Source organism: Ctenocephalides felis, unplaced genomic scaffold, assembly GCF_003426905.1.
Source record: "Ctenocephalides felis isolate EL2017-DRISC unplaced genomic scaffold, ASM342690v1 CF-g0.4_SCAFFOLD_01170, whole genome shotgun sequence".
NCBI classification, from domain to species: Eukaryota; Metazoa; Arthropoda; class Insecta; order Siphonaptera; family Pulicidae; genus Ctenocephalides; species Ctenocephalides felis.
Window position 1 is genome coordinate 62,180,872 of NW_020537324.1, and position 27,919 is coordinate 62,208,790.

The window sequence follows — 27,919 nt, forward strand, 5'->3', positions numbered from 1 at the left end:
AACCCCACTGAATAGCAAAATACTTATTACTTTTCTTAACTTTATGCTAAATTTATATTCACATATAGGCCAACAAAGATGTATAATATATTTTATGTCCGTATAAAAAGGTCTCTCACCAAGTACACAATATCGGGTCACTGTACGAGGCAAAACATTTACGAGCACAGGTCAAGGACCACCACCTGCGCCTCCACCAGAAGAAGCTCCTGGAGCTTATACAGACTTTAGGACGCTTGCTAAAGGGGGCCAGACCCACCTCAAGTGAGTTTCGAAATTGATTGATATTTACTATTGATTTACTTCTCAATTTTGTGCCAACATACGTATCTTACTACAAATAAAATTAATTTTATTTTTCTTCTGAAGGATATTCTGTGGAAGCTGGTCCCACAGGATGGTACATGGTTAGTTACATGGCAACCTGTAACACGTCCGCCGTCTTCCGGACCAGTGACTGGTTATGCAGTTTATGCTGATGGCAAAAAAGTTACCGATGTAGATTCACCTACTGGAGACCATGCTCTGATAGATATCGGTAAATTGATGGGTCTGAATCCGAGAGCTGTTACTGTTAGAACCAAATCTCGCGATAGCCAATCTGCTGATAGCACACCTACGCCTATACCAGGTCAGATCATAGATTTACTTGATATATTTATTAGAAACTAAAATCTATAACTTCATACGATTCAAATGTCGTCACCTTTCTGAATGTATTATCATCTATCCCTGGATATGCTCTGGTTAATTTTATAATTATATGTTCCACCTGTAGGTGTAGTACGAGCAAGTGCAGCAAACAGAGCACAAAGGGCGCCACATTCTGGAATGCCTCCTCATATGCGCCAACATCAGCAGCAACAGCAACAGCGTACTGGTATGCAGCAACATCAACAGCAGCAAGTTATTGAACATGACGAGAACCTCAGCGATAAAGAAATTTTTCCGATGCATCAGGTATGGAGAAATTAAGTTTGAAATCGATTTTTGACAAAAGGATTTTATTGTAATATATCAAAAGAAATTAATTTAATCTAGTGCATCCTTTTTGTTGAATATTTATATAATAATCTTTTGTCACAGCATAAAAAGTTATTCTGATACATTTGGTCTTATATATTCTTATCCTTAAATTTAAAGATGATTTTTGAAGATTATCAATATGCCCTTTTCAATATATAGATGCATATATGCATATATGCATATATGTATATATGTATATATGTATATATGTATATATGTATATATGTATATATATATATATATATATATTTTAAAAATTTTTGACTATTGGAAAATTTTATTTAAATTTCACTTCGGCCCGATATTTATAAAATTTTTGTTATTACTTTAGCATGCATTGATTAGTATTTTAGATTTTTGTATGCTTGCTTAAAACTAGATTATGGTTCGATAATTTCAATAAACTATAGAATTTTAAACTAAATATAACTTGAATATGTTAAATATGAATAACCTATTGATGTTGAAAATTGATATTAAATATTATTTGGAATATAATTTGCCGTAGAAACATGGGTTCAATTAATATTATGCAATATGCAAATCAAACAATATCATCCTGGAATGGCAATATACCCTGTAGATTAGCTTAGTCTATCATAATGTTCATTACTTCCGCCATAAAGCAACACGGTTCATCAATACCTGCCATCGAGATCACAAAGAAGCCATGATGCACGGCCAACAGGGACTGGACCAGCCTTACTCGGAAGATGATATCAGGATCCTAGAAGAAGAGGTGGCCAAACACAACAGCAGTCTGGACAATACCAAAATCCGCCTCCAAGAAATCACACGGAACGTGGAAGGCCTCCTAATCCCACATCAGTAAGTTGGTTTATAGAAAGTTAGATAGCAAGGAGCAGGTACGCTTCAAAGGCAAAACGCAATAACATGCTTCCACTCATTGAAATGCATCAACGTACCCATGTCACAAAATTACATCAAAATTTACATATGACAAAATCATGTACTGAACATATATAAACTAAACGTAGTGAATGGAGTAGTCATAGAAAGTAGTAATAGAAACTTGAAAATATGATAAAGCATGTAAAATTTATAAATGAATATTTGAGAAACTTAGTTTTTTGTATATAAGTATATATATTTATATAGTTATCAATTTTTTGATATTTTTTTTTATATCAAGTACAAAGGACCCTACGTCATACCTACGAGTATTGGCGCTGGTCCTTTGAGGGGTCAGCAATACAAAATTTCAAATTGTTCAATAATAGATAATTGGCTAAACTTTTTACATACTTTTATTAATTTATTTTCAAATGATTATCAATTTAGTTTAAATGATTTTTTGCAGGGTAATCAGCCAGGCAATACTGCGCAAACTGGTTATTATGGACAAACTGCTGTTGGACGCCAAGCAACTAACACCAGGCCACAACAAGGAAGAGGAATGCAACAAGGAGCTGCCAATAAACGCCCGAGATGGTAATTATTAGGACCATTCGTTAAATATAAAACTAATGAATTTTTTTGAACCCACAACATAAATTTAGTACTTATAAAAACAAATTATTTTTTAGGTTTGTTGCATTATTCGATTACGATCCAACAACGATGAGTCCCAATCCTGATGCATGTGATGAGGAACTGCCATTTAGTGAAGGTGAAACTATAAAGGTCAGTGATAATAATATTTATATTTTAATACTAGATGACTCGACAGACGTTGTCCTGTACTTATGTCTACAATTTTTTAATATAATATACTAAAATTACCGTTTACCTAAGAATAATAATTATTGTTTTTTAAATTACTCTTCATGGCAAAATGCATACACATATATAATATGATCGATGGTAAATGTAGAACTGCTTTAAATAAAATGATGAATCTCAATTCCCACACTATATTGGAAATTGAAGTCGAATTGAATGTATTCATCTTTACTTTCCCATTTGTTGTTATAAAATGAAATTTTTACGAATTTAAAATATATTGTAGAAAGATTAGTAAAAGGTGCAAAGAAATTATATATTAAAAAAAAAACGATATTGAAAATTTAATATCTTGTGTTGGCGCCCCCTAAGGCGTGCGCTCGTATTTTTTGCATTAAAGGTAGGACCAGCCCCGATTAATACTTAATTTCATATTTTATTCAATTTGCCGTACATTTACTGTATTTCATATTATTTTAATTTTTGGCACATCTCAGCTGCTTTTTGGCAATAATAATGTAGACATTTTATTTTTCTTATTCATAATCATAAATTTATTTTACATATTCTAATATTGTCTAGATTCATAAGTAAATTGAAATTTTTGGCAGATGATAGTTTTTATTTGTTTTTAATGCAAACAATGATATGTCGTTTTTTACAGTTTTTTCCATTTATTTCTACAATATTGCACATACATCCTAGTACTTCATAATCACATACATCCTAGAAAATTTCCTTAACAAACTTCAGAAAGATTTATCAAAATTCGCATAATCGTTTAAAAGGAGTATACTGTGAGTGCTTGTAATTTAATATGAAGTTTATATAATAGCAATAAAGCTCAAATTGATTCTACGTTTTAGTTAGAAAAAGTTTTTATGAGAAAAAGAAAAGGCTGTTTTTAGGGTTTTACCGGCAATTATTTGTTTTTTTTTTCTCGCCGTTAGAACCATCCTTGGACTTCAACGAATATTCAAAAAAAAAAAAAAAATTGGCCAGGCGTTGTTGAGTTATGCGCTTACAAACACATTTTGCGATTCATTTTTATATTAGGTTGTCAAATTTCTCCCTTTCGCTCTTTTGAATAAAGAGCAAAAAAGCGGAAGGGAGATATTTGACAACCTTATATATAAGAAGATTAATATCATTTACACCAATTAACTGTAGTAGTTGTGCGCGATAAATATAAGAATTGCAAAATTATGACTATAATTCTATATCAAATAAATGTATCAATTAACGTTAATGAGTCCATTACATTTTAGGTTTGGGGCGACAAAGATGCTGACGGATTCTATTGGGGCGAAGCTAGAGGTCGAGCCGGTTTCGTTCCGCACAATATGGTAGCAGAAGTGGAAGAAGGTTCAATGGCAGCTTTGGGAGCTGCTGGTGTTGGTTCTTCCGGAGTTGTCCAGAGTGGCACAACCGGTTCAGGACCTGCCCAGGTTGGCACGGGGACTAATGTCCGAGGTGTACCACGTGATCGTTGGGGAGATATATATGCAAACGTGCCTGTCAAACGCATGGTTGCTATGTATGACTACGATCCTCAAGAGCTGAGTCCAAACGTAGATGCCGATGTGAGTGTCTAATAAAAATTTATTAACATCTTTATAGAAAAATTAAGAACATTCCATCTAATAATTTGTAATAATTATTTTATAGTAATTATGCTGAAGTAGTACTTACAAGTAGTTGCTAGAACATTTACAAATCTTTTTAAACTACTTCTTTCTACTACTTTATATAATTTCCGTAGTAGGTAAATTAGATTTTAGTATTTATAAAAATAAATCTCTACCCCAATTCGAATTTGCGTTTACTGCAGGTGGAGTTAAGTTTCCAAACTGGTGCCGTTATCTTGGTGTATGGTGATATGGATGAAGATGGTTTTTACATGGGGGAATTAGATGGACACCGTGGTCTGGTGCCATCTAACTTTTTAACAGAAGCAGCAGATCAGTATGGCACCCAACTTGGTCAACAACAACAACAAGGAAATCCGGGTAAGTAGAAATAATTATATCATTTGAGACATTTATTTCAATCCATCATTATATAATATATAATTTAATATAATGTACTAATATAATGTATAATTTGGTTGAATTACTTTATTATAAAATTTGTAATAATAATAATTTTGAAAACAATTTTATATTTTCCTAAAATAAATAAATTTAAAATAAATATGACCTATTTTAAGATATCAATTGATCTCATTACATTATTATTTCTCATTGAATAACTGTTGCAATATTTAACTCCGTTTTTAAAGGATAAATCAAAACTAATAATATTCTTGTTATAACAAAATTTTTGAAATATAATTTGAGAGAGATAGCCTCTTGATGCGACCAACATGACAAAAATAGAATTATTCTTAACAAAAAGATATACATTTTTAAAGTAGAAATTATTTGAACATGCACTTGTCGAATTTTATTAACCATATTCTTGTTGTAATTTAATCAACAAGTTTAGAAAAGATCATTTAAAGCCATACTTTTCAAAAACTTGAGACAATCCAGAAAAGAAAAATTGATTTCGGTGCAAATATTACTTCTAAAATAATCCAAAATTCTATAATGAATTCTAATTAGAAGGTGGTAATTCGGGATTGTCTCGGTCAATTTACGACACCAGCTTATCTTGATTTTAAAGATATTAAAAAATATTAAAAAAGAGTGCGCGTACAGTTCACACGCGATTGAAGTAAAACTTATTTGCTACTGTACAAGATGGCATTTAAGTAACAATAAATACATCATATAACAATTTTGAATAATGTTTATTAGTAATATGATAACACTCTTGATGCACACATTTATTAATGTCAGCCATTAAACATATTTTATATTATAATAAATTATAAATTATATGTTTATAATAGCATTAAAAATAATCATCAATATTTGAAAACAATAATGTAATTAAAGTCATACTTCAAATATGACATGATCGGTTTGTCATTGTAATTAGCATTTAGGACTTGAACCTTTATTAGAGGAATGAAGAAATTGCTGATTTTTAAATTTTATAATATTCGTTCACACAGTGGATTATATCAAACAACGTTTAAAAAAATATTGTTTTTACAATTTCGTTTATCATGTAATTGTGTTTGAAGAACTTCATGTAATTAAAATTAACATACATTCATTGACTGCTCGAATTTTTTTACGTTTGTGTTGGCGATATAATCTCATTCTTTGAACAGCTGTAATATCTGCCTTGCCTAAAAAATATTTTCCATTGTAATAACTTCAAAGATTTATAGAAACGAATAATATAGAAATAATTTATAATCAATAAACTTACGTTTAGTACACGACGCAAATATTTAATTTGTTTTATTGTCAAATATTCTTCTGATTCACCATTTTTCATTAAAATCATTAAAAATTTCATTAAAATTAAGATTTGTACTACGATGTAACTCTAAAATGTTTTTTTTTATCTGTTTATTGATGCCGGTACGCATACAACGACAGATCTCTATTCACATACACGATGACTAATCACCATCGACCCGCATAGAAATGATTTTATCGAGAGCGAATGACGTACAATTCGGGCGTAACGCAACTTCCGTTGCATTTGCACAGATTTACTCTCTAGTCGCGCCTAAAGAAGTTTTACTTTAAAAATTTAATTATAACAAATGCAATACTTACTTTTATAATTTATTTCTAGGCGGTTCTCAATTAAACCGTGGTACGGGATCAACACGGCAAACGCGCGGTCTGGGGCCCGGAGCCCGCGGACCGCCGCCTCCGCCGCGGGACAACATGAATGCCCCACGAACGCCCGGAGCTACACGTAAAGGTGAGTCCTGGTGCTTATATTTTTTTGTATGATCGGTCATATTGATTTGTATCTGTGTATGTGTGTCGGTGTGCGGTTTGATATACGTTTGCTATTTGAAATGTGCTAGAAAAAAAAAAAATTACTCATAAATCAATTCTAAATCATAATTAATAAACTTATGTGAAACAATGTCTGCTATTTATATTTTTTCCTGGTACATATCAAAAGCAACGTTCAATGTCATTATTATAAATAATATATGTGTGAAAACTTTTAAATGTTATTGGTTTACTTTTTGAATTAAATTTATGTAGAGCAATTATACATTCGATTTTAAGTCAGCTGCATATATATTTACATGTCTATGCTTCTATCTTTGTAATAAAATCTTTTGGTATTACTACTATATTTATCTACATGCTAAAATCACACATATCAGAAAAATTCTTATGAAGTACCAATTTATACATTTTAAAATCTCTGTTTCAAATTCTTAGACCAATCCATAACGCTAATAACATTTTAGATACATTTGAATTTTTAACGTCGTATAAGGACATATAATCATATTTAAATTTGAACAAATTTTTGATACTAATATGTTTGCGCAATGCACTATCATTGCTTTTTCGATGTAACACGTGTTTTAAAAATCCTTCTTTTTCAGGCTAATATCCTCTATCCTTCTAAATGTTCCAATATATTTCACTTCTCTGTGCCACATGACTAGTATAAAGAACTACTATTTTTTACTAATAAACCCCTTGCTTAAAAATATATACATAGATTCGGAATTAAATATTTTATATTAAACGATATTAAACTAAAAACGTAAAGTTTTATTATTTTATATACATTCATGTGGTTCAAATATTTTTTCCTCCATTTCCGTTGTCTGCGTACGAACACCTACATTTTTCTTCACAGCTATTCTGGGCTTTCTATGTGCTAGATGTGCTCTGCCAAGATTTTCTCTTGGTCTTCACTAAACACAAAACACGACATTACCAACCAAGACACGTCCGTGCCATTTATAAAATCTCATGTAAACGATTTATGATGGATTTATCTCGACGGATTTTAAAACAAATATTTTATTCCAACATAAGGATTGGGACTTAAGAGCCAATTCTCGGATAAAATTTGTATGTTATGTTACGGGTCTAAGTTTTTTAGGAGTTGATGGTAACAAACCTACAAAAAGCTATGTATTTGTTGTGTGATCAGGCGTTTTACACATAAAACCTAGTCTCCAAAACGCACTAACATCAAATAAAAGTTTTATCATAAGTGCAAATTTTTCGTGACTCTTCGATAACATATACGTGAAGTTAGGTTTTATACATACCTTTTTGACAAATCATTACTACCAACTTATACGAAGGAAGATCCGTAACAAAGCATTACCACAATCTTTCTATTTTATCCGGAAATTGATCGCTTAGACTTGTTCATTATAATTTATGGAAAATACAGATATTACGACATGTGTTTATCAATAATGAAGTGCATTATGTGTAATGAAATTCGCTCCAAAGGGAAAATCTATTCTGGGACAAAGTTATAACTTGAAAGTATATCTTCAATGATTTTAAGAACATTTTTTTAACAATTTTCATTATACCAACTTATTCTTAGATACTTACGGGCCAATTCTCCGGTAGAATAGAACGAAACATAGCGTTCTTATGGCAACTCTATGTTACGCTCCTTTCTTAGTACTAAAAACTATTAAAATGCTATCTACTTGCTATGCGATTAGGTGTTTTACACATGAATCATTATAAATGCGCATTATACAGATGCAGTAATGATAACATTCTGACGTTTGTGCGTTTTCTAGGATAGGTTTTATATCTAAATCGTCTGATGATATAGCAAATACATAGCATTTTGATAGTTTTTAGTACCAAGAAAGGAGCGTAACATTGCATCGCCATAACAACCGATTCCATAATAACCGAGAACGATTCTGCCGCATAACAGACAAATGTTATGGCAAGGCCATGTTACGCTCCAACTTCTATACATTATGCTACTGAATCGTACTGAATACTGTCAAAATGCCATGTATTTGCTGTGCATTCAGGCGTTGTATACATAAACTGCAACGTCACTCGTATGTTATGAACCTGAGTCAGAAAGACCCTGTTATCTAACATCGTTTTTTTGACATTTGTGCTGTTTCTACGATTTGTTTTGCCTGATTTACAGCAACCACATGGCTTTTATCGATATTTAAAATGGATTTGTATGGAAAGTTCTTCATAACATAGCCTTGCCATAACATTGGTCTGTTATGCGGCAGAATCGGTCCCTATGTTACGGTTTATTTTACAAGGAGAGTTGGCAAATAATAGACTCAAAAATACTTCACCTTAAGTCGAGATAAATCCATAAAATTGTTTCCTTTACAAAGGCAGATAAATAGTGGGAGTCTCAATCTTGCTTGGACAGGCATAAGTGCTACAGCTAACCGTTAGCTTTAAGACTATTTCTTAAACGGATGCGTGTCATGTCGTTTCTATCGCTCTTAGTCTTTATATATTATAAATTTTATAAATTGTGCATTTGTATTTATTAACTGTATATATAAGTTCAGTAATTTGCATATAAGGGAAACTCGGTTATATCCGTGGTGCACTATCCCGAGTTAATTTTTAAAGGATCGCGTGTTGGTTCATAGCCCGATTGTTTGAATTGTTTCACAGTTGCTTGATTTGCTTATAATATCGGACATACCGAGTTTCCTCTGTATTAAATTAATTTATTTTCCTTATTTTTCTCTATTTTCTCTATTCTATCACCGTCGTCTGACTGTTGTCTGTTTGCTAGATGCCTGCCCCACCACTCCTCCCGTAACACAGTTAGAGAACAACTCTAGTTCAACCGCCGGCTCTGACTTCCAACAGGTAAATAACTCTAAAAATCTCCACAAAAGCCACAAATACATCGTTTTCAAAACATAATCGATTAAGTTTCCCGGGCATTTTTGTATCATACTCCTGAAACTTTCATCACGACAGTACACATACAAAACACAGCGCCTTTTATTCTCTTGCCCTTTAGAGATTCCTCGGCTTGATTCACGACTGTATATGTAAACTGAGAACTTGTTATTCGCTCCAATATTAGAAGTACCTCGTAGTTTTATTAATTTACTATTTTTATATCTCTTTCGTTAAATCGGATAGATTGATAACTAAATTCGCTTTTACCTAAATTGAAACCTTTTGGCAGAATAAAAAATGCATGTTTTTTTAGTCATTAATGAAATTTATGTATTTACTATATTTGGATTTTTATACAATTTTAATAGATATAATAGCAATTTAAATGCTATTTTACCTACATATTACCATTTTTAGAACAGTTTATTCACTCCTCACCAGGTACAAAGTTGTCACGACCAACTCCAAAATATTTATACTCACACAAATACTATCAGTTTTGAATGTTCTATCTTATATTTACATATAGTATAACCCTATAATTTTTCAAAACTGATAAATATATACAATCCAAAATTGATTAACATGAGTATCTAAAACTAACCCTATACTCTCACCATCATGTGTTTCGATGTGGTGTAGCATTGTATATCCTAAATCATGCACTTGTTAAAACCAATTTTAACAAGTCAATGACACTTTTACAACTGCATCTAGCCTATTGTTATTTATTATTTCTGTTATTATATTAGTTGTCTCTTCCTGGAATGGTTGTTCTATATATAAATGTTTGATCGTAGTGTCCTTAACTGTTTGTATATAATATATAATATAGCGGTGTCTATTTTTCTTGGTTTATAGCTAGTTGGCTATTATATAGCCTAAGGTATATTCAAACATCAAGTATTGTTAAAATTTTATAGTCTGTTATTGAAGTTTGTTATTTGGTTACAAAATAATAGTTGATGTTTGATAGAATAACATTGTTCCAATATGTAGTTTCATTGTACAACTTATCAAGAAGGCCTGTGTTTTGTTTCGAAGCTTCTCAGGGCAGCATCCAATATCTTAACGAAACTGCCCTGAAAATATTACATAGAATATAGATGATATGACGCAATAAATATACCTAGGTATATTTGATAGTATAATATTATCATTGATAGGACGACCAAAATGATGAATGATTACAATGTTGATAGTCGTTGTTCTTAGTACTCATTTTTTCATCGATATCGACTATTATGGAAACAGTTCTTCTAGAGAATAAAAACTTAATTTCAATCCATATATTTTAGATTAATAGTAGATGCAATATGCGACAAATACTTTTGTATACCATTCGGCATAATTTACTGCCTTAAATGATTTACCTATACCTATTTTCATAATTCATTGAATATTAATAGACTACATTGCATTATACATCATGTATAATAATGCATACAGAACTTATTTAGTGTCCTTCTGAACATATACCTACTTATTAATTATCTCAAATATAAAAATCGCAAAAATAATACAAAGCTTTCATCAGTAATTTTAAAACTAAAGACATCCAGGTTTATTAAAATTACTTATTTCACAACAATTTTTTACTATCCATGTTTCCATAAGCAGTAAATTATGCATTCATGGTAGACTAAGAATGGTTTTTTCAAACATAGTTGAGAAAAATGTCGTCTATCTAGATATCTTCGGTTAGAATTTAATAATTATCTAATACTAACACTTACCACAGAGACAGAGAGGCGGTCTCATGCAGAGAGGTGGTAATACCACGCAGCAGACTAACCAGCAGCAACAGCCTGCGCAGCAATCGACGTCGATATTCAGCGCTGCTTCCAACTTATTTGGAGGCGGATCTTCTAGCAACCAGCAGCAAAACCAACAAACCATGCAACAGCAACAAAATCAACAATCGAATACCCAACAGTCAACAATGGGAGGATTATTTGGATCCAGTAGTACCGGTGGCATGTTCGGTAGTAGTCAACAGACGAATCAACAGAGGCACAAAGGACCACCCGTTATACCTACGGGTATGGGGGCTGGTCCTATGGGAGGTCAACAAATGGGTCAAAGTACTCAACAAGGTTTCGGTATGGGTGCAAATCATCAGCAACAGCAACAAATGGGCGGTGCGAACCAGCAACCAGGAGGTCCAAATCTAATGCAAAAGTTTACAGAAATTACAGCACCTGGCGGTGATATATTATCAAAGGGCAAAGAGTTGATTTTTATGAAATTCGGTCTCGGAGGTAAATAACCCGCGAGCGGTCTGGCCGTTGAACGATGATGGCGGTGGTTGTTGATATCTTATTAGATTTATAAGAAGCAATTCGTTGATGTTTGATGCTATGGCAAGGGTGCTAAATACTTCGGTTGTTGGATTGTTATTAATACACTAAACGCATTTGCCTACTCATATTTTTGATAGCGCAAAGCAGTTTTTTATGACATTATATATGGATAAAATATCAATTACCATTTTTAGGATGAACCATATTTTTATTGTATTGCTATAAAAAAGTAATTTTTATGAATCATATAGTTCGCTATAAGAATTTCGGATACTATTTGTGTTAAATGTGGGGTCACATAAGTTGCTTCTAAAAATCATTTGAAGTATTATAAAAACTGTAGCATTTACAATTTTGATAATGTGTTAAATATTCATAACAAGCAAATGGGCACAAATTAATTATTATTAGTAATGTATATTATTATAGCGTATTAAGATAATCCAAGAACTGCGTCCATTATCTTCCTCGCCGGTATATATGCCCGAACAAAAAATTGTTATACCCCTGTCTCTAAACACATACAAAACTCACACAAACACATAGGATTTCACAATTGTTTCTCGATCCGTTTTTTATTGATACGGAAACTATTATATTGATATATTACAAATGATGTGATTTAAATTGAAAATAAAAAAGCAAAGTTGTCTGTTGACGCGTTTTGTCCGGCGTGCGATCTGTTCTTTTTTTGTACATCGCTCGTCGGTCACTTTGTACATACCTACCAAATATTATGATAATAATGAAAAAGAAAAAAATTATAAGTTATCGAATCGATAATGTTCATTGTTTATCGAATAGTGTGTAATAACCATCAGGACTATATAAGGTAACCGAACGGTTTAGTTGTTTGTAAAAAAAAGTTTAAAATACGCGCGCGCTCGTCGTTGTTTGTTGGCCAGACTGCGAAGCGTTTCCCTCAGTGATACCAATATCCTCCCCCCACCAGCTTCGTCCTTTAGTCTTATTCTATGCATATTCTTATATCACATTTAATAAATATTTAAAACAATCTTGCGGCATAGTTGGTAATTAAAATTGTTATAAGTGTGTATTATTTTAATGGAAACTATTTATAAAAAATCTGAACTGATTCGAATAAATTATGAAATATTACTTGAGAGACATTGTCATATTGGGTATGTGATGACAATTAAAATTTTAAATATCATCAAAAATATGACAATAGATAGACAATTTCGAAATTAGGAATAAAGTAAATATGTTCGTTATTAATCGGAATTTTCTCTAATAACTGAAGAGTTGGACTAAACAGAAATATTTTATAATTTTTAAAAAATATGACAATACCAAATTTTCAACAACTCGAATTAAAATCAGTTACAGATCGAGTTTTTGGACTTGTGGTGGGCATGATTTATTAATAAATTTTTCTGTGTATTTAATTTGTAACTTTCGGTTAATCTCATACTAACAATTTAAATGTAATCTGGGTAGTCAACATTAAACAATGGCCTGGCTTTTTATCCTTCTACTACCTCAACATATTCAAAAAGCAATTTAGAAAACGTACTCTTCTTACTGATTGCTGCATATACACTTCATCGGCCATTTTTTATATTATTGATAAATAATAAATATATTTAGCAATTTTTTAAATAAATACATTTTGGGTTTTGTCCCAAGGTGCAGCATCAGTAACAGAGTACACTTTAGTCTTGGCTTATTGCGTTATCAATGTGAATAAAAATAAAACCTATGATATATCTGAAATACTACTTATATTTCCGAAAATGCTATAAGTGCATAGTTCTCAAGTTTTTATGCTTAACATTTAATCATTGCTTGCTTTTTATAAACATGCACGTATTTACATAAGTCTGCTCTAAAAATATTCTGAAGAGATAATTTTTATACAATTTAAGCTGGTTTCTACTTAACCAAGAATCTTCATTTCGGTTTCAAAATAGTACGTTCTAGGGAATGCAATACCGATAAAAAAAATTAATACCGGTTTTTCGGTAATTTCTCATTTCAAAACCGGTAATACCGGTGAAATACCGGTATTTTTATTATCTTAAACAAATGTAAACAAAATTGAAAGTAACTAGAACAAATAAAAAAATATATCATAGAACCACTTAAAGATATATCTGTCTATGCGATTATGGAATTTAAAAATAAATTCGATCCGAGAAATTTAAACTCAAATGTGATATGTATCAACTAGCGCATATGTAAAAATACCGAAAATACCGGTATTTTTAGGGTAAATACCGGTATTAATAGCGCCGAAAAATCGGGCGGTATAGCGGTATTTTGCTATACTGGTATTTTGGTATACTGGTATACCGGTATTCTGGTATTGCATTACCTAGTATGTTCAAACTAATATATTAATTTTAAATACAACATACCATTTGAGAGTTTTGTTTCAGTATATTTAGTATGTACTTACGTGCATGTGCTGTTCAACTTGTGTAAATAAGTGAAATAAGACAATATCACTGATAAAATTTATCTTAAATGACATATTGCAAAAAATACTTTCAAATCATTATAATATCGGTGTTAATAATTTACTTCTACTTTTAGGCTGGTGATTTCATTCCATCAGATCCCAAAATAAAATTCCTGATATCAATCCGAAATACCTCCCTCCTCCGAATATATAAATATGATATAAAAATAAGCTCTGATGCATTTACGTGTCTATTGAAAAAGTTTAACTATGATAATATCACTGTTATACATTATGAAAAAGTTATTAATAATATTCTGTTTTGTGCCTTCTGATTGTTCGACCGCTAAAATTTAATCGATACAAGTACTTAAATATATCAATTGCATGTGCTTGTCACTTTAACGGATGATTGGAATTCGAATTAATAAGAAAAAATGATATTTATTTGATATTCTTATATTGAGTATTTTTAAAAATCTTTCACTATTCGGTCAGAACGTGTTTGCTTATTTGCATCCACATGATTACTTTATAACATCCACGACCGTCTATCAAATATTTGAAAATGCTCATTATTTCTATCAACTTTTTGCTACAAACCATTTATTATAAATCATAAAATATTGGTATTGTGTATTTAATATTATTATAATGGTATGTATTTGCATATACAGCGGTACCCCGTCTTACGAGCGAAACGCGCGGCTCGTTTGCATCTTTATACGAGCAAAATTCGTAATACGAGCTGCGAAGCGATGCCGCTCGTATCACAAAGCAGCGAAATGCTCATAACGTATTCGAGAGCGTCCGAGTGAGAGGCATAACGTAAACTTACGGTGGTGCGAATGAAACAGATACATCTATTAGCAATTGCAACGCGGATTTCAGTATATGAAGTCGCAATTTAACTCTCATACAAATGTTAAAAGTAAATTATTTTGAAGTTAAAACAATCAGTTCATTAATTTATTACATTTTATGCATTTGTTTGTGCAATGAATAAAAATTACCTCAAAAAGATGCATCTGGTCAAGCATCAGAGTTGTTTGAAGAGACATGTCCAGCTCATTTTCGCAATACTATAATGAGTTGAAGAAAATAATGCTCATTGTATAGATTTTTTTAAACTCAAAATCTAGTATAATGATAATTTAGACATTTTTTATTTAGAAATTTGCTATGTTTTTGCAGAATATGTATTTCATCTTAGCACTGTGCTGGAACGAATTAATAGCATTTTAATGTATTTATATGGAAAAATTGCTTCGAGATACGTACGAATTAACGAACGAATTAAGCTCGTAACCCGGGGTACCACTGTATTTTATGATCAACTTTATTATAAAAAACGTTGCATAATTTTTATTCCTCAAATAGTGCTTCCAATTACAAAAATCCGTTATTGCGATTGAGTATTATATAGCATTGCTGCATATTAATAATTAATATATATCTTAACATAAATAGCAAACAAGTGAATAGATTTCAAAATGTTGCGAAATATAGATTCTGTAGATATGTGACAATGAACGCAAAACTATTAAATATTGTTTCCTTCTACATTTAAAATTTTGCACTCGAAACCAACATGTAACTTTGAATCAATTTAAATAAGTGTGTGGTAAATTACTTATTGGATGTAATTAGAATTGGGTATTTCTACTTCTTTCCTAAATTTATCAATAATTTTGCGTACATTGTCAGAAAAGTTGCTGTGTTTTTTCTATCGAAATCGTCTCTGCGCGAAAGCTCTTTAAATGAGCTCGGACATATCAAATAAACGAAATCATAGGAGAAGCGCAAATGTATTGCTGAAACTAAAAAAATATTAAAAATTAAAAATTCACAAAAAATTTAATAATATACATAAAACATATTAAATCATTTCTCCGTATATTTACAATATATATAATATAATTGAACTGCTAGATAAAAGTATATTCATATAACATAGATATGAATATAGTTTTATTGAGAGAGATATGTTGTTTCGTATCTTCATAAAACTATCCACACGCCCATTTTAATAAGTTCTAATTCTAGGATTTAAAAGATACAATTTATCCAGCTCGCGCTTGAATCTCACATTTTAGATTTGTGACATCACTGCACTAAAGGATCATCTGTATGGTTTTGTAAATAATTGCACTTGAAATGAAAATATCATGCTCATTAAGAATATAGGAAACGCGTTTTAGCCATTATTTTTGGAAAAGATACTTATGATTTGTAACTTTGCATTTTTGTGTAGTTTGTATTTTCTCCTAAAATCCAATAAATTAAGCGAGATTCAAACGTGATCGATTTGATGGCATGCGGAGAACGTTGGCATCAAAATTAGAGTATATTTTTTGCAGAAATTCTTATAGTCAATTCACATATACCTTTATTTATCATTTAAGGTATTAGTACATAATTTCTAGAGAATCCAAAAATTGCCATTTCAAACATTTCAAAAAAGTTGATATTTTGAGTTTCTAATAACAATTGCTAGCGGTTTAATAACGTTTTTGCGTATAAATTAAACGAATAATCTAAAACATACTATCAAATTTAATTGAACATCTGACGTATGAGCCGCATACAGTTGTTTTATTTCAGTTTTTTTTTATTTTTACTGTTTAATTTTAGAAGTTTTACGCGGTTTTGAAATGATATTTTACCTTTCCCACAATATCAGGGTTAACTCGAGTTTTTCAAGAGTAAGACTGGCCAAATCGGTTCAGCCTTTTTTGAGTTTTAGTATACCTAACATTTTGTCGAGCTCTACGTTTATATATGAGATAATTAAAAATTTAATTAATAATTCTTGTCAAATTATGGGTCGTAACTTCATATTTCATAATTATAAATTAACCCTTTTGCGACATGCGTCATCTATAGATGACATCCTCTTGACGACATGTGTCTACGAGTGTTGTCTATAGACGACATCTAGTGTATCGAATTTACAATCAATATTTAACACTCTGTGTTAAATTTTGAGAATTCTAAATTGTTCTTGTGGTTTTTCCTAATTTTGAACTTTTTAATATCTTCGTGAGGAGAGTTATTTGAAAATCTTGATATTTTTTGTATGACAATTACCTGGGCGGCTTGGTGGCTTGTACAACAGGTTCATTCATCCTTTCGTAGCGAAAGGGTTAATATAAAAATATTTTCAATTTTTTATTCTGGCCAACGGATTTCTTCGCATGTCCTTTTGCAGTGAACGCACCTGGCAAATTTCAGTTTTGAAATATATCAGTTTCCACATTGTGTGTTTATATTTTAAGATAGCAACATGTTATTCTTTAGAGATATCGAAATTATGTAAGAATGAATCTTGGTATATGTCATAAGCTCCTATATTGCTTCTGTGAGTCATAATGAGAGAGGAGAGTGAGCATTTCGCACAAATTTACTATTTACTAATAAATTTACTTTAATGGAGGGCAAGTGATGTGTAACTTCATCTCTCATGTGATCCCAAGTTTTTCTTTCGCTTAAAATACTTGTAAATATAGCTTTATCTACTACTTTTAAAAATAACGCAAAGGATTCGACTATCCAATGTACACGAGAAGTGTACTTCACACGTTTATTGTTATGACGTTATGTTTGGAAAATGTAATTTTTCAGGTGTTTTCAAAATGTACAGCACCAAAAACAATAAAACATAATACGAATAATACATAAACTATTATAAAGTATTAAGAATAAAATTTTCTCTCATTACGTAATGACTTGTATTTTTTTCTTTTTATTTAGGCGATTTTTATACTCAATATTAGAAATATCAATGTTGCCCAGTTAAATTAGAGTCCAATTAATACAACTAGGTAAACTTAACTAAATTATGATAAATATTATGGCAGAATGGTGATATAATTAACCAAATTATAACGAATTTATATACATTTCTGATCCAGTCATTAAACTAGAAGTGAAGAACTTGAAGTCATTAAACTATGTATAATTGTACTAATTCAATTTTGTATTAATTTGTAAGTATAAAAGTGCACAGCTGCAACAAGTGTTATGTAGGGTGGAGCATTTCAAATTATATTAAAATCAAAATTTCGCACTCTATAGATGATTTTATAAGCTTAAAATCAAAAAGTGCTAAGTCGGTGGCCTCATCATCCTCATAAAAACGCAAGATTTTTATCTGAAGTCCTAGATAAAAGAACAAAAAGTTTCAGATAAAGATTTTTTTAGCAATTCTTTTAGAAATATATTGCTACATGCGTCATCTATAACATATTATAAGCCAAAAAAGTAAAAGTAGGATGAGTATATCTACACATTTTATTGACTTTGTTGGTCCTTTACCTAAATATTTGAGGGAAAACTAGTTTCATGAGTGCTGGGATTTAAAACTTTGAAGTGTTCTATAAACATTTTGATATTGAAATTTGCAGAAAATTTAAAATCATCTTAAAAAATCAAGGTAAAAGGAGATTTCTCGACTGATTCAAAGTATGCATTACTAAAAACATAAATATACATAAAATCTATCCATGAACAATCATATCTATTTCATCATTACGGCAAACCTATTTCAATGTTTTTAAAAAAGGCTTGAATATTTATTTTAATATTCAAAGTAATAATATTATTTTGATATTATATAATATTAGTCATATTTATCTATGATATTAAGGGAGCGTCCATTAATCACGTGATCAATTTTTAGGGATTTTTGGATCACCCCCTTCCTTCCCCTTGGTGATACGTCGTGATATTTGAAATTACCCCCTCAACCCCCCAAACAACACGTGTATTTTTAGTCACGTGTAATTTTACGAACAAATTTTTTGAGTACGAAAAAATCGTAAGATTTTTGACTTTTTTTTCGAAAATTTAGGTAAAAAATAATTACACGATATCTTACCAGATCCCACTCCACGTGATTTTTTACCAAACCCTCCCCTTTCCCTAAAAGCCTCACGTAATTAATGGATGCCCCCTTAGTTATAATAATTTATCCATGCAAATTATATATTCAAGATTTTTCCTATTGGTGTGGTGTTGGTAACGCTGCAGATATTTCAGCACTTCACTACCCTTGATGATGTGAGCAGTTCATGTCATTTCTAATGGCGGGTGGCTGTCATTGCAAGATGCATATTAGTTTGTGTTTGTGTAAAATTTAGTTTAGTTTAGTGCCTTGTTTAGTATTTTTAATTGTGTTTAATTCAGTTTTTGATTGTTTGAGCAATTGAACAAGTTCACCCGTCAAAGGAATGGGTAAGTCGTTTTTGTGGCATTTATCTTGATATGACATTTATCTTGAATGCACTCGTGATCTTTGAAGGTTATGTATTTGGATTGGAATCCTAAATATACAATGATCATACCGCCCAAAAAATGGCACATTATTCTAAATTAACGAAACATTATATTAATCTAATGTAATTTTACGCTTATGTTTTGTGCAATTTAATGAATATACGGCTTTTACGATGATACACCATTTCAAGGATGCACAACTTAATGAACAATTTATAACTTAATCTGTTAATCAACCTAAAAACTTAATCAACGTACAAAAGATATTAATGATATGTTGAATATTACTGATTAGGAATATGTAATATTATTAAAGTCCTAAAAAAAATCTAACCACATAATTTGCAGATATCGTAAGTTTTCATATAATTCATACGATACCTATACAGGCGTATTATTGCCATATATTTGAAAATTATTACTATGATCTACTTGTACTTGCATTTTGAAAGTTATTACAATAATTTACTTAAATTAGAAAAATAAAATATTGATACAAAAATTTTAGTGATAAAACGAATTTACTTCACGTATGTTTGTATTGAATCGAGCATTTCTAAAGTAGATTTTTTTTATTTCATCAATATATTAATTATGAAGTTTTCTTCTTTTGATTTGCTTTGCAAATTTTTAGGTCTTAAGTAACTGAATCATTTAATTCAGGGCTTCTCAAACTATGGGTCGCGTCCCCAAATGGTGTCATTAATTAATATCGTATATCATTTAATTCTGCCATTTTCAATTCGGCTGTTTTTTTAATTTTTTTCAGAACTTAGCTTTAGATATATAAGCACAAGCTTTCAGATTCGATACCTTCCTGAGGCAACCTGATATCAAGCTGTAGTTTTCTAAATATGTTAAGTGAACATAGCCCTTCCATAGCATTGCTACAACAAAACTATGGCATCAGTATTAGAGAAATTTCAATTAAATATTGAAATAAGTAAACTATTGGGTTGCCCATTAAAAATAACATTGTTAAAACGGTGGTCCAACGTTCACAGAACAGAAAACAACTAAATATTTTCACACACACACACACTCACATATTTTCCAAATTTGGGCTCATTCGATTAATAAAATTAAATAGCGAAAAATTTAGCATATCGGATTTTTTTATGAAAACATAAACTTCTTTTTCGGGAAGTTAGTAATAAAATTAATTACATTTACAAAAAATGAAGAAATATTTAAATGACAAAATTAAAAGAAGTATTGTATATGTAATAGCAAACACTTGTATATTTCTTTATTATCATAGTTTTATTTATACAATTTTAATACATTTGTGAAACTAAAATTTATCTCCTAAATTAAAACAATATATACCTATATTAAAATATTGAGTATTTAATAGTAAAAACTTTCATATATGTAATTACAGAAACAAACATTTGCATATTTCTTCAATTATGATATTTTTATTTATACATTTTTAATACAATTTCTGCATCTGAAATTCATCAAACCATTGGATAATCCACATTGATATTTGTATATCAGATCAAATCAAATAAAAAAATTATAATTATGAGGGTTAACCCTTTTCACTCGGATGCCGCCGTTTCCGAGGAAAAATACATATTAACCCTTTCAACTCGGATGCCGCCGTTTCTGAGAAAAATACATATTAATCTCGCACTTTGCGAGTCGAAAGGGTTAAAGTAATATAGATTGTTGTTTAATCAATTTTGATATTTTTGTTTATACATTTTTAATACAAATTCTGGACTTGAAATTGACTATACCAAATTCATCAAATCATTGGATAATCCAAGTTGTCTGGTACTAATTGATATTTGTATATCAGATGAAATCAAATAAAAAATTTATAATTCTGAAAGTTAATCCTTTCCACTCGGAAGCCGCTGTTTCTGAGGAAAAATACATATTAATCTCGCATTTTGTGAGTGGTAAGGGTTAAAGTAATATATATTGTTGTTTAATCACTTTTGATATTTTTATTTATACATTTTTAATACAATTTCTGCAACTGAAATTGAGTCTACAAAATTTATCAAATTACAGGATTATCCAAGTTGTCTGGTACATATGGTATTTGTATATTAGATCAAATCCAATAAAAAATTTATAATTCTGAGAGTTAACCCTTTCCACTCGGATGCCGCCGTTTCTGAGAAAAATACATATTAATCTCGCACTTTGCGAGTGGAAAGGGTTAAAGTAATATAGATTGTTGTTTAATTAATTTTGATATTTTTATTTACACATTTTTAATACAATTTCTGCAACTGAAATTGAACCTATCAAATTTATCAAATCATTGGATTATACTATATGATATTTGTATATCAGATCAAATCAAATAAAAAATTTATAATTCTGAGGGTTAACCCTTTCCACTCGTATGCAGCCGCTCCTGAGAAAAAATACATATTATTCTCGCATTTTGCGAACGGAAAGGGTTAAAGTAATATGAAATAAATAATCAAATAATCAAATAAAATAGTTTTATAAAAGAATTACACTTATTTTTTGTATTGAATTTTTAAATTATGGATTACCACTCGTAACACTTAAAAACGCTTCACTCTTCTCTCCATATATGGCGCGTAATTCAAAATGCCACAACATCGAAATCCAAACCATTGTTTCCCCAGCTCTAATTGTAGTTTCTAATTCAAAACAAATCTCATCACAAGGTGTTTTTGGACGCATTTTCACTTCAAAACTTCCTCGTAACTGGTAAAACGTTGCCAAACCATCAACATGAATATTCTTCCAAGTTCCATCATAATTTTCAGAGACCAAAACCCAACTTAGATACGGTGAAGGTAGATGTCGAGAGTAGAAATACGGTTTTTCGGCTAATAATCTCGAGGCTTTTACAGCAGGTTTCTCACAATTTTCCATATAAAGAAATGTACTGTTCAAAGTCGATTGGGTAAATTTGTTTACCAATTCTCGTACTGTGCCAAAAGGTGCTAATTGTAGATTTGTATAAACGTCGCAAGGGTAAGTGTCTAGAAGGTGGTCATTTAAGGATATGGATTCGATTAGAGAATTTGAGGGATGATCCACATCAGTTACGATTACAGGAGCTCCTCGAGAAAAATAATTTTCTCTTAAATGCTCACTTGTTGTGTCATTTATTCTGTCTATATCGACTGAAAGAAAATAAAAAAGTTAATGATTTATTTTAGAAAAATAAGAATAAAAACAAGAACATGATTATCAAGATTATCTATTAGGTTCAAAAATTATGTAAAATAAGTGTAATAAATTATGTAAGATAAAGTAGTGGTGCATGGCATCGTTCTTTAAGGCTAATTGCTGGATCGTCCCGTACTGTAATTTTTTTTTTTAATTTTGGATTTTTTTTCAAATAGATTGAAAATCGACATTATAAATCTTGATACGGAATCCATATAAATGTAAACAAAATTTGTATTTATTGAATTTTCTATAAAATATCCGATAATTTAACTAGCATATGTCCAATAATTATTTTTAACTGCCAAAGACATTATTTTTAACTTTTTCATTGGATCTGCGAAACCGCTGAAACTGCCTTCCTAAAAATTTAGTCAATATAAGTGAAATGCAAAAATTTTTATTTTTAAGAACGTGAATCTTACAATAAAGTTGCAACCAATGGTTAAAATAAATGAATAAAATTGTTGATATATAATGAATAAAATTTTATTAACTTCTCGTTTTTGTAATCGTCCTAAAAATCGCAATTTTTACATTTCTTCACGTTTCGAAGGCTCCTGAACATTTTGGCATACCTAAAAAAAAATTGAATGGGTGTGTGAGTGTGTCGTATGTATGGATATAATTTTTTGTCCACGTGTTCGGGCGCACCGCCTTGAATGGTTTAAAAATCAACCGCCTTGAATGGTTTAAAAAACATTCGATTTCTATTGATAGGGATATGTGCTGATTAGTTTTTGGCAAAGACAGGTCCAACCGTTTCGGAGATACGAAGCAAAGAGTGCAGAAAATAGAAATCGAGTTTTTGAGAGATCGGAGCATCCGGTTTGAATGATCTAAAAACATTTAATTAGGAATGATTGGGAGAAGTTGTTATTAGATTTTGACAAAGGCAGGTCTAACCGTTTCAGAGATAGAGAGCTAAATGTGCAAGAAATGGCAGTTTTTGAGAAAACTAAGCGTCCGATTTGAATGATTCAAAGAACTTTCTGCTTGTTTTAACAAAATAATTGCTTTTGGAAAAAAAATGTTTCAATTTTTTTCAACAATTTTTTGTTTATATATCGAAAATAATTCAGATTTTAATTGTAATTCTGACTTAAGTTCTAATCAACTTTAAACAAAGATTTTCAACTTTGCAATTCAGTTTATATAACTCTTATAAATATTAGACAATGTTACAGTATTTATTTATAATAATCTATTTAAAAACATTTAGTATTTATCGAATATTTTATTAAGGTACGAGAAATTCTAGCAATATGCCTTAGGGCAGCTTGCCACACACCAATAGTTTACAAACTTTACATATATTTTAACATACATTTTTGCCATCATCAGTTGATATGAACAAACTGGTTAATAAACAGTATGAAATAATAATTTAGACAATAATAAATATAATTGACAATAATTTATGCACATAATTGGCACTAGCATGTTTAATTAAATTATAAATAGTCATAGTTATTGTTGTAATAAATTTTAATATTTTTTTGAAAATACACACTTTGGACGCATCAGTGTCATATTCAGTCGACATTCAATACAATTTGCTTTAACCCATTTATAACGACATAAAATTATATTTCGAAACGAATGGAGAAATAAAGATCATAAAAAATCTAAAGATTTTTTTCATATGTATATATCTATAAAAACATATAATTAAGAGCATAGTTTTTTATATCCACCATCTTACCCAAAAGTTCACAAACATCACAATCAGTTTCCATCAATCCGTTATCCAAATTGTCACCATAATTCGATCCCTGATCAGTCGAACGATGTCCAAGGAGACATTTGGCACCAGCCAGCGGTCTCCAATCCCAGTAGGGCAGAATCTTAACCAGGGCGACCCTTCCGACGGCGCTGACGCCCCACGTCAGCCAGAGCGGCGCCAGATACCACACGAGAGATACGAGAACAAAACAGACGGAGGCGAAGACAAATGATCGTTCGTACTGTATACGTTTCCGCAACCTGTTGAATGTTTGGAGATTTATTAGGGCTTGTTAGGAGCCAAAACAAAAGTTTTGTATGATATGGGTTGTGTGTTATGAATGAATGAGTCATTTTAAGTAGAAATAGGTCAATAGATCTGTTACCAATGAATCAGTGGTTAAGTCAATTTTCAATACTTCATGGTTTATAGGATCTGATTATGGTCGTATAAAATGTTTGAAATATTTATATTCGATTCGTTTCGTTATCGAATATAATTCTTGAAATTTTATCTAGAATATTTAAATATTATTCATTTTTTACTCCTATGTAGACAATGTCCTAATGAGGTTATCAGAAAAGCTGTAAATTCTTTTTACCTTCTCTTGGCTTTTTAACTTCCCGTAGGGCAAGTTATAGTGATCGCAAAAAATCGAAAATGAAAATTTCTATATATCTTCACGTTTCAAAGGATTCTGAATATTTTGGCATACCTTAGAAATGATGGATGTATGTGTGTGTGTGCGTGCTTGCGTGTATGTATGTATGTGCAGATACAAATTTTCGTCGACGATTTTAGAAACACCGATCAACTGGTTTGAATAATTCAAAAAACTTTCGATTCCTATTGATAAGAAGACGTGCTGATTGGTTTCTGGCAAAGGCAGGTCTATCCGTTTCAAAGATACGGGGCAAAAAGTGCCACAAACGGTAACTCTGTTTTTAACAGAACAGAGCATCTGATTTTAATAATTCAAAAGGCATTTTACTTGTATTGACAAGATGCAGAACTGAATAAATTTTTTGGAAGGCATGTCTAGCGGTTTTGGAGATCAAGTAAAAAAAGTAAAAAAAAGCCATTTGGCGGTCAAAAATGATCATTAGACATAGGCATATCAAATTATCAGATATTTTATAAAGATTCCCATAATACGTATCAATTTTCTATACATTTCTATAGCTTCCGTAAGATCGTTTGTCCGTTAGACGGCGACGCGGCGATTACGCGCTTACGTGCAATTGCTTTAAAAAAAAGTTAAAAATTACCGAAATATTTCAAAATAAAAAGAATATTTTTTTCAAAAACGTAATTATTTTTTCAAAAATTTAAAATTTCTCAAAAATCTAATATTTTCAAAGTTAAAAAAAATTATTCTGTTTTCAAAAAGTTAATTTTTTGTCACGAAAAGTTCCAGCAATTTGCATACACCACTAGTCAATATTGGTCAATGTATTTACTCTTAGCGGACAAGATGTTATCATCGCATTACTAATATCACTCTAGAATATAATGAACTTTTATATTATCAAAAGCAGATCAGTACTTAACTTTTTAATTTTTATTGAAATAATGATATTACAATAAAATAATTGGATAATGACTTAATATTAATAATTTAATAAGGAATTGACTTACTTGAAGCATTGAAGATTTTTTGAGTAGGTACAATTGCTTAGAAATTGTCGAATAATTAGACCAATACGAAAGTTGTGAAAAAATGGATCAGTGGCTGCGCCAATGTATTTACTTTTTAAATGTGCCACAAATAAAAATGTGTTAATGAAATATTTTAAATCAAAAGAGTTTATGAAATAGAACAATGCCACGTAACACTTTTTAGTCTATATTCGACTTCACCACTGCAATCAAAGATATTTTCGCACATAGATAGATTTACATATATTTCCAGATTTTGCAATGATCAATGAGTGTTGTATTATTGATGCCGTAATCACATCCATTCGATTTTGAAAATTATTCTCTAAATATGTTAACTACAGTAGTTCTTTAACAATTTTTTATTGCACACAAAATATCACGTTATATTATAATAGTTTGAAAATGTTAATCTATCGATAATAATTTTAATAAAAAAAGTATCATTAATTTATGCCTTCTTACGAATTTTATATTATTCCATAAACATTTATTTTTTTTATTTAATGATGAATTATTAATCCACTTTTGAGAAATATTATGATCATTTTATTGTCTAAGTAAAATGAACTTGTTAAAAGTATTTGCTAATATAAAGAAAATTATAAGCGCTTTTATATAACTTACATTTTTGTAATACTTTACTTATTTTAATTAATATACTAGTTTGCGTTATAATTTAATGATGTCTTTTTGATTATATACTACAAATAATTTCAACATGAAATATCCATAATTAATTAAATGTGCAAAATAACAATACAGGCTGCTTCTGCATCCTTTCTGTTTTTTGTCGTTGGATTAAATAATTTTAATTTACCTGATTAAAGGTGCAAAAACCGCCTTTAATTCTTCTTCACTGATGCCCTGTTGAATACATTCTTCTTCAACAGCCAACAACTCCGATCGAACTTTTTCCAAAACTTTTTCAGTTTCGCGGTTTTCTTTCACTTTATTTGACTTTGCAACTTTTTTGAAGTTTTCAAAAAACTGTAGATTTTTTGCAACACCATGAGAATGCTTTCGATCTTTTTTATTAGTTTTTTCAAATTCTTGATGTTGTTTATTAGAATTTTTTTCTTTACCACTGTCCATGTTCTTTTCGTCCTTTGGCGGTCTACTCTCTTTCGATCGCGGTGCCATACTGTCTAAGGACATAGGATACACATCCTTGGGAAGGATACAGGAAGTAAATCATGGCGCCGAAGCTGACGATTCTCAAACTGGATGTAATTTGTAATAAACTAGTGGTGCATGGCATCGTGCCTTAAGGTGAATTGCTGGAACTTTCCGTACCACAAATATTTTTAAACAAAATAGAATTTCAGGATCTTTTTGAGAAACAAATACATACATACATACATACATACACACACACATACATCAGTTTTTTTAATTTTAAAAAGTAGATTTTTGAGAATTTCGAAATTTTTGAGAAACACGCACATACTTACGTACATACATCTATTTTTTTCTAAGGTAGGCCAAAATGTTCTGAAACTTTTGAAACCTAAAGATATGCAAATTTGCATTTTCGATTTTTTTGCGATTACTATAACTTACCCTACGGAAAGTTAATAATTTAGTTAATTAAAGCAATTTAAGTTTTGATTATTAAGGTTAGGAATCACTTGATATTTATATTAATAACATTCTGATAGCACTGTTCTCTAATAATTACAAATTAGTAATGTTTTTGACCCTTTCCACCTAGATAGAACTCGGTTAATATCAGTTAATATTACAAGATCTACCCAAAATGGTTTATTAAGTAATTTTGGTAATTTTGGTTTATTAAGTAGTATAGATTCGTAAAAATTATCAAGATTTTTTTTTCTATTCTTTACTTACCATACTAATATTAATAATAATACCTAAACAA

At 30.4% G+C, this 27,919-nt stretch overlaps 2 protein-coding genes across 2 annotated transcripts in view; one reads left to right on the forward strand and one right to left on the reverse strand.

Annotated features, from left to right (window-relative positions):
- LOC113367518 (RIMS-binding protein 2-like) overlaps nt 1-11,742 on the forward strand; it is a 14,146-nt gene extending 2,404 nt beyond the window's left edge. The window contains exons 2-12 of the mRNA XM_026609118.1: nt 370-631; nt 779-960; nt 1,750-1,854; nt 2,348-2,478; nt 2,574-2,670; nt 3,978-4,107; nt 4,147-4,292; nt 4,541-4,718; nt 6,409-6,540; nt 9,358-9,434; nt 11,215-11,742. Coding sequence (XP_026464903.1) covers nt 370-631; nt 779-960; nt 1,750-1,854; nt 2,348-2,478; nt 2,574-2,670; nt 3,978-4,107; nt 4,147-4,292; nt 4,541-4,718; nt 6,409-6,540; nt 9,358-9,434; nt 11,215-11,742 — 1,968 coding nt within the window. The remainder of the gene's footprint in view (nt 1-369; nt 632-778; nt 961-1,749; nt 1,855-2,347; nt 2,479-2,573; nt 2,671-3,977; nt 4,108-4,146; nt 4,293-4,540; nt 4,719-6,408; nt 6,541-9,357; nt 9,435-11,214) is intronic.
- A 10,250-nt stretch (nt 11,743-21,992) lies between these two features.
- On the reverse strand, nt 21,993-27,180 carry LOC113367519. The gene is made up of 4 exons (XM_026609119.1): nt 27,123-27,180; nt 26,858-27,065; nt 24,358-24,638; nt 21,993-22,606 (listed from the first exon to the last, which is right to left on the reverse strand). Exons 1-4 carry the CDS (start codon nt 27,178-27,180, stop codon nt 21,993-21,995), a joined length of 1,161 nt encoding a protein of 386 aa, XP_026464904.1.
- Between the last annotated feature and the right edge of the window lie 739 nt (nt 27,181-27,919).

Bases quoted from the DNA above. Each gene is read 5' to 3' on its own strand.
- LOC113367519 (XM_026609119.1), bottom strand. From the start codon at position 27,180: ATGGCACCGCGATCGAAAGAGAGTAGACCGCCAAAGGACGAAAAGAAC. The intron at 27,066-27,122 runs GTAAAGAAAAAA...CTAATAAAAAAG, and splicing joins CGAAAAGAACATGGACAGTG to ATCGAAAGCATTCTCATGGT. The intron at 24,639-26,857 runs GTAAATTAAAAT...AACATTCAACAG, and splicing joins GTTTTTGCACCTTTAATCAG to GTTGCGGAAACGTATACAGT.